This window comes from Habropoda laboriosa, unplaced genomic scaffold (genome assembly GCF_001263275.1).
Source record: "Habropoda laboriosa isolate 0110345459 unplaced genomic scaffold, ASM126327v1 scaffold713, whole genome shotgun sequence".
In the NCBI taxonomy this organism is placed as follows: Eukaryota; Metazoa; Arthropoda; class Insecta; order Hymenoptera; family Apidae; genus Habropoda; species Habropoda laboriosa.
Genome location: NW_017100832.1, coordinates 351660 through 359886, shown reverse-complemented (window position 1 = coordinate 359886; position 8227 = coordinate 351660). Strand labels below are relative to the sequence as shown.

The window sequence follows — 8227 nt, the reverse complement described above, 5'->3', positions numbered from 1 at the left end:
AAAGTCATCGATAGTTATTATGCGGATTACTTTACCTTAACTACAAATCAGTGATCATTTCCCTTGCTAATACATATGTGAGTAACTCTGTGTAACAGATAGAAACTTCGAATAGCTGTGTCGGCTTTGGAAATTCAGTCACTCCATCTTACGTCGAATTGTCCAATTACTGATGAATGTAAATTCTGAAGCTAGATTTCCACGTCAACTACAATCTTTATCTATATAATAAACTCTTTTACATTCGAATTACGTTGCATGCTCGAGAATATTGAACATAATAGTACGATTTGTTGCCATTTTAATATTGTTTATTGTCCGTGCCATTTTGATACAAAATTTCACAGTAAAATATTTGTATCGATTCTCATAAAAAAACAAACGAGCGTAAATTATTTCAAATAGGAAGGAATGGAATTATTTGAAAGAATCAAAAATAATTTTATAAGTTTCATAAAAAATATGATTTTAATAAGAGAAGATAAATAATGGTTTACAGTTTTCACATGCAAAGAATATAAGAGCCAATGAGAATCGGCGACAGTAGGTCATGGACCAATCAGATCGCGTGGTATAACGGGTATTCGCGTCTCTGGAGCGTCACCGGGAGCTGACCTTGGCGGCGCTTGGCTGCATTCACGGAAGGCGCCCGAAAACGCTTCGGAAAAAGGCATCGGGGGCAGCGCGCGTTCGTGTCGCCCATTGTTATCCTCGTCGCGTGTAATGGCTACCGTAGAGTTTGTTGACGGTGCTCGGTCTGTTTGTTCGTGCATCGGCCTATCCTGAGCCACGGTACGCGGCGACGTGGCCCAACCTGACGGAAATAAAATCAAGAAGAGCTCTACGCCGAAGTACCGCCAATTTTATGCAACCGAGAAACCCGCGCTTCGTATACCAGTCGCCGCAACCGCCACCGCGCTTGGACGACATGATCTGCGCGGGTCAACGCTGCTCGTTGACAAGCGTGTAACTCAAAACTGATTTCGCGGCATCTACACGGAGCAAGATTGCAGCGGCGTTGTGATTAGTGTTAATTTTAGCGGGATCTAACGTAACAAGGAGGTGTATCAAAGCTCTAAATCGATCGCCATTGATTTTCCGCCGCGACCACGGCCCAACCGACACGAGGAACTTGTTCTCGGATGTTGTATAAGACAAAATAACTAAACCAGTTATTAAAGTATCACCATCATCAGGAATAGTGTGACCAGCTGCGCGGCATTCCGCGCCGCAGTCATGGCAACTAGAAGATCATCCGTTTGGCACCCAGACATGTAACCCGCGGCGCCCGTGTAGACTATCACATGTGAGTATCGTATGTCGCGGTTATGCTTTGAGTCTTGATTTCTTCTCGTTTTCTGCTGAACTTTCCTATGATATATCCGAAAGTTATGCCTTTCTACTTTACTACAATTTTGATAAAGGAAAATGATGAATGCTCCATACCTATCTAGACATATCGGAGTCTCTCTTGTTTCTGTTTAATGAATGCCTACTGATTGTGCAGGGTCAAAGGCAACATATCAATGGCCCTAGAATCAAATGGCAACAACGTGGTGTGGTTGAACACAACCCGTCCTGATCAAATACAACAGGTATGCAGCTTGTATACCAACACGACGTAAAAAAGGAACGAGTTTTCTCCATTGGTATTTATTAGCTTTTCATTGATGCTTAATACGTATTAACGTATACCAGTATGTGTAGCACGTTGACTGAAACAGAGCATTGTAGAATGTCATTGTTTTTGGAAGCAACAATACAAGACCTGTAATATCTAACAACAATTATCATTTGACAGAGCCAACCGATCGAGCAGCCTGTGAAGTGTTCCATGTTTACTCAAACTGAGCAAACCAATAGTTTTACTCAGACAGAGCAGAGCAATTCGAGCTACGGTGATCAGAGACAGGTTATTAATTGTGAAATTACTGACAGAGATAGGTTATTACATTAGATAAAGGAAAAAATTTTTAAGACAAATAACTAAGCATTTGTAATGTTTTATGTTAAATAAGTCTGTGTTTTTATATTGCTTTTCTGTTTTCAATTTTACTTTTTTTACATTGTTTCATTGTATACTCTTGTAATTAGTAATAATGTATTTTCCTATCTTTGTATTAAATACAGTAAATGTAATTGTTGAAGGAATTATCATTTAATATTTATTTACAGCAACAAGCAGCCATGTTTGACCCACAACAAATACAGCAGCAGCAAGCTGCTCAAGGTCAACAATCGCAGCAGCAGCAGTCTCAACAGATGTATGTTACAACTGATAAGAAAGAAGACAAATCCCAGCAGCAATCAGCAACTGCGGACTTCCCTTTCTATTACAATGTCAACATGCTCCAAAAGGTTCAAACAAACGCGGTGAGCACAATCGGTGCGATCACAACCGACGACAAGGGTTGTTATCGTTTTGATGTGCAACCTGTCGGTTATAACACATTATTGAATCAGATGAGTATTGCGGCTGCTACCAACGCGACCTTCAAATGTGACATTTGTGGTTTGGTCTTTGGGCACATGAGTTTGCTGAATCATCACAAACGGATTCATAATACAACACCTAGTAATCTTCAGCAACAACCACAGCAAGTTGTTGTGCAAACACCTACAACAGTTACTGTTGCAACTACTCCAGAGAGACCATATACCTGTGATGTGTGTGGAGCTTGCTTTGCACTGCCAGGAGAATTAAAGAGCCATAAGACAAATATGCACCAGAAACCAAAGGTGCAAATTTGTGAAGATTGTGGTAGTGAGGACCCCTGTGAACATCATCCTACTAAAATTAAAAAGAGTATGTTTTTTTACTTCTTTTTTTTTTACAAAGTTTTTTTTATAAACGTCCTTCAATTCTCATTAATTATGGGAACTTCAAATAACTGCTTCAATTTACAGCAATTTTTACACATTTCATGTAATAATTATTTAAAAAATATTTGTATTTTTTACAGCTATCAAACCTGGTCATCATCCTGTGAAACGAAGGGGTGTTACCAGTGTTACTAAGTGTCATAAGTGTAATGGCACAGGAATCATTTTTATTGGTAAGTAGAAATTATTACTTTCATGCTTCTTGCAGATTGAAGAAAAATGTTTGCTATGAAACATAACAAATGCTATTTTAAAGTAATGTGTTATTATGAAACATAGAAATTAGAAAAAATTAGAAAAAAGAAACATTTTTCTTCCTGAACCATAATCATCTTTCCTTTACTTCTATCATTTCATTACTGTCATGATCGTACATCGGGTGGTGTATGGTAGGTAAACACGACGAAAAACTAGATTCTGGAATCAGTTCCCTCGCAAAGTGTGGCGGCTGCAAGGCAACAGGCCGCATCATCATAGGAAGTAAGTCGGAAAAATTACAGCCAAAAAAATAAGGGATTTGTATACCATAGTATATTTTACAATCATCCAGTGACAGATATTACTTCAATTTTTATGTGAAGTATTAAAATTTCTAAGCTTTCATATCTTATTATTATATCTTACCTGAGAAAATATTAAATACCGTTATGGTATCAACGTTTTATAAGAATAACGTTTAGGATCATACATCGTTATTTATTTTACCTATTTCATAAATTTGCGACAGGAAAATAAATGTTCAATATTGTATAAATTTAGTATTATAAGCTTCTTTCATTATTTATAGTATTTTTATTTGCATGCATTTGTTGTAGATAGAAAAAAATCTTCAGCACTTGCTGGTTTCTTATAATGTTGATAATTTTGAATTTGTTGCATCGATTCTGTTTCCTTTTTCGTAGCATTGTCAATATTTACATTTAAGAATCATTGCACGGAATGAAATCTCCCCTAAGGGACAGTTTTATAAATTTGATTCACTAATCTTTAGCAACATCAATACTGAAAAATTATTTTAGATTTCAGTTTATATACTTCATTCTTTCTTTATTTCGAAACAGGCCATAAGAAGCTCATTTTAATACTTTTAACATAGTTAATCATTCATATAATGATTCAAAATCATCAGATTCAAAACATCTGATACCATACTTCATTTCTTTCTTTCTGCACTAACTTCCGTAACCCGCATGTTCAGATTTCTACATGATATTGTTACATCTAGTCAGAAGCATTAGTTTTGCATCATAAAATGATTTATTCGTGAACTAAATAGAATTTCTCTTTTGGATGTATCAGGAAAGAGAATATTTTCCAAAGAACCATACACAATCCAGTGTCTCGAATTCTTCAATGCATTAAATCGATCATCTCAGAGCGTATCTTTTTGTAGAACTGGCCCTTTGAGGAAAACTAAGAATTGGGGTATTTCTTTAATTACAGGCGGTAAACAAAACAGTCAAAACCAGGCAGAGAAACCGTTTCATTGTAACGTATGTGATGGAACATTCTCCAGATATTCGTCACTTTGGTCCCATAAGAGACTTCATTCTGGAGACAAACCTTTCAAGTGTGAAGTTTGTGGCTTAGCTTTTGCAAAAGGTGAATAAAACGAATTAGTGCGAATTATAAGGTAACTTGTAAGGTGGAAAAGCCGCAGTATAACACTCACGATGTTTGTTTTTACTTTTTATAGCCGCTTATCTAAAAAATCATGGACGAGTGCATACTGGTGAAAAACCATTTAAATGTAGTGTTTGTGGTATGCAATTCTCGCAAAGTCCTCATTTAAAGAATCATGAGAGAATTCATTCTGGTGAACGTCCTTATCAGTGTGAAGTGTGTGAAAAAACATTCGCCAGACATTCAACCCTTTGGAATCACAGAAGAATTCATACCGGTGAAAAACCTTATAGATGTAATATATGTGGTTCGGCCTTTAATCAAGCTACACATCTGAAAAATCATGCGAAAGTTCATACTGGTGAAAAACCACACAGGTAGCGTAATATTTTGGCTGTGTTTCTTTTACCCTTTCGGTTCTTCTTCTTATTCCTTTTTTTTCTCAATCAACTTTTTAACGTGTATCGTTTGTCCTATAGATGTGATATATGCGAGATCGGATTTTCCGATCGCTTTGCATTAAAGCGTCATCGTGCAATTCACGAAAAGTACGGTCAAACTGCCCGAAATCAGAATGCAAATAATCCAAGTAACGCACAGCAAGCGAACGCGAGTAATCAGCAACAGCAGCAACAGCAGCAGCAGCAGCCCCAACAAACGCAGCAAGGTCAACAGGTTGTCGTGGTGAATGCCACGACTCCTGTTACCGTGAGCCAAGGTCAAGGGCAAGCGGTAATGCTTGAAGAAGTCTACAAGTGTCAGGTGACCTTCCCAGAGCCTAAATGATTCAGCTAGAGAATACCTTTCAGGAGCTGGTAAAGGGGTTAATTTTTTAACCTTTTTAAACAAACAAACAAAATAATACTAATTAACATTGAGAATGCGACACATGTGCGTGCGAGCGTATAATAAAAAAAAGAACGAGATGTAAAGAGAAACGTGAACAACATTCAGCAAGAGGCAAGTTTCCAGAGTGACTGACAGCACGTTTGCCGTGCAGATTCTGTGAGAGCATTATTTGGTGACAGTTGGGTATATCTTAAATAAAACGCATGAAAAAAGGGTATGAAAAAAAGCAAAAAAAAAAAAATAATAAGAAAGACTCAGCGATATTTTGCGCGAGTGAATAATTTTCATAGGACGTGACTGGGAAGAGTACGGCTCGTAAAAAATCGGAACACTCTCCCGACCACCGTAATAGCGAAGAAAATTTTTATTATTTTCATTACTTTACGAAAAATACAACCCAATATTAGGGAGGAAAGGAAATGAAGTAATGATAAATTTACTTTATATTTTCTCACTCGAGACAGGCGCGTATTACATGCTAATCAATTGACATCGGATTGAATAACAACCTCATTCGTTCTAATGATATTGTAGTTACTTCCTTCCAATGATTTACAAAAGTCAACTTTTTTTTGTTTCCTTATATCCACGTGGGTTGATATCCCATCTGATCTGAGCGAAGTATAATAAAAATTGACGTGAACGTAATTACATCGAGGTTTCATGACTCATTGAACAATAAAAATACATGTGATAGCTTCGAGTGAATCTTAGCTAGGCAGGAAGCGCCAGTAATCTGATCGCTCTAATACTAACAGATTATGCATACTATACATATTTATCAGCGGCGTAGGCAAGCGTTTCCGAACGAATCTAAAAATACAAATTACAGTACACATTCGAAGGAAGGGAAAAAAGATGATTTATTACAGAACGCCTAAACCTCGGCCCTTGATTTATTATAGTTTAAGCGATAGAGAACGATGATGAATTAGTATTGATTTCTACATATTATCCCGATCATCTTGTTTCTTTTTTTACCGATCGAAGTTTATCAGTCGAATAATGCAAACAAACGAGAGAAAAATAAAAGACAGAAAAATTGACGTTGAAAAAAAGAAAATAGGAGAACAACTATTGTCATCTTTTACACGTATCCATTGTGTTTGAAACGGAAGTCGTGGTACGGAACGATATCGTGATTTGAGCGAGCCCTCTTCCGTCCAGTCATTCGGGATCACAATAATTAAAAAAAAAAAAAAGAAAAGAAAATTAAATTATTGCGTTATTGCAATGACAACGACCACGATTAAATAAAGAAAAAAAAAAAAGAAGGAAAGAAAGAAAGAAATGATGATGGCAGGAGTAACGCCACGCGAGGAAGATTTCTATCTCACACGGAGCTGCAATAAATAATAGTGAATATCGACGGGCAGACTAATCTGTTTTATAATTTTAAGGCCGTGAACTATAATGGATATCAGTTACTAAAATAGTTGCTAGTTTGTAACGGCAAAATAGCTGGCTAGATTATCTATACGATATATACATAATTAATTTTTATATCCCCACTTGTTAAGAGCGATGGCACACGCACTGTCGCTGTGAACTCTTAAAAATAGCGGTGAATCAGAAATCGATTCGGTTGTAACTTTAAAAACAAAAAAGAAAAAAAACGAAAGAAAGAATAAGTATCGACGGTCCCACAGAATCCGACTGGTCGGTAAATTGTGGTACCGTTGATCGTCAGGATGCACTTACGCCATTTTTAAGCAAAGAAACACTGTTCCTCGGACATCTTCGTCGACTGTATCTTTTTGTTTGTTTTTTTTCCTTTTTCGCGATTAAACCTTTTCTTTTTTCAAAAATATCTCTTAGTCACCTGTCTGGATAGAATCTTTCCCCCCTGTTTTTCGTCTTTAAGAGGCATCGTTAAGAATCGACTAGCACTTTCTTTTTGTTTTTCTCTTTGAAAAATTCGCTAAAATAGGTGTTTCTTTGATAGTCATATTGGCTCACCGTTCGAGATGCTTTTGTACGAGAGAAAAAGAAAACTGAAGTAAATAAATAAAACGAACCGCGGGAGAGAGAGGGAGAGACACACACGGGGGACAGACGACAATACGGCTCAGTGATGTCTCAAACAAAAAAGGAATCGTTCTTTTATACAGTGTATAACTGATTATTGAAGTATTAAAAAAAAAGAAACGACGAAAGAAAAGAAAAAACGCTATCGAAACGAACCAACGTTGATCACCAAGTGATCGCGCAACCTCTGCAATATGAAATCATTGAGATCAGTTCGGAAGATGATTTTGCAAAAAACGAATAATAATAAAAAAAGGAGGTGTCTGGGATTGGGGATTACTTTGTTTTTATCGCTATAACTTGTAAAATAAAGATAATGCTATTACGTTTAATTTACTTTTAATGTGGTCATAATACCTGCTACAGTATTTTTCGATTAGATTAGAAAAACTTTCTTTCTCTTCAGTGTTTCTTTCCTGAATTTTTCATTCGCCCGACATTCTTTCACTTCTTTCCCCTTTTTCGCCACACCAACCCCCTTTCTTTCTTCTCTCTTTTTTTTTTTTCACACTCATCGTCCCCTCATTTAGAACGCTTTCCAAAACAAAGAACACGCCTATCGTTTCCCGTTTTCTGTTTACTCCAAGACTGAGTGGCGTAGCTTAGTTTCTCGTAGCGCTATGTTTCTCGTCTCAGCTTGCCAGTGCAATCGTTTCCAACCCTTTAAATTATCGTTCACCGAAACAACCATGTAACCTGTGTAGTAGCCTCGTTAAAAAATGGTAACCGTTAGGTACTCTTAGATAGTCCGGGGTACCCTTTTGGGTTTCTTTTTAATTCGCTTTTATTTGGAACTCAGCTCACTTTAGTTGTCGTACCCATATTTTCTTTCTCGAGGTAGCGA

The 8227-nt window shown here is 36.9% G+C and overlaps 1 protein-coding gene across 1 annotated transcript; it reads left to right on the top strand.

The window, feature by feature from the left end:
• The first annotated feature begins 679 nt into the window (after positions 1–679).
• On the top strand, positions 680–5817 carry LOC108577271 (zinc finger protein 260-like). Its single transcript, XM_017940405.1, has 9 exons — positions 680–1306; positions 1508–1595; positions 1802–1912; positions 2176–2806; positions 2964–3056; positions 3277–3363; positions 4327–4485; positions 4580–4883; positions 4986–5817. Coding segments are annotated over exons 1-9 (1782 nt in total). The 5' UTR covers positions 680–1304; the 3' UTR covers positions 5293–5817.
• Positions 5818–8227: the final 2410 nt, after the last annotated feature.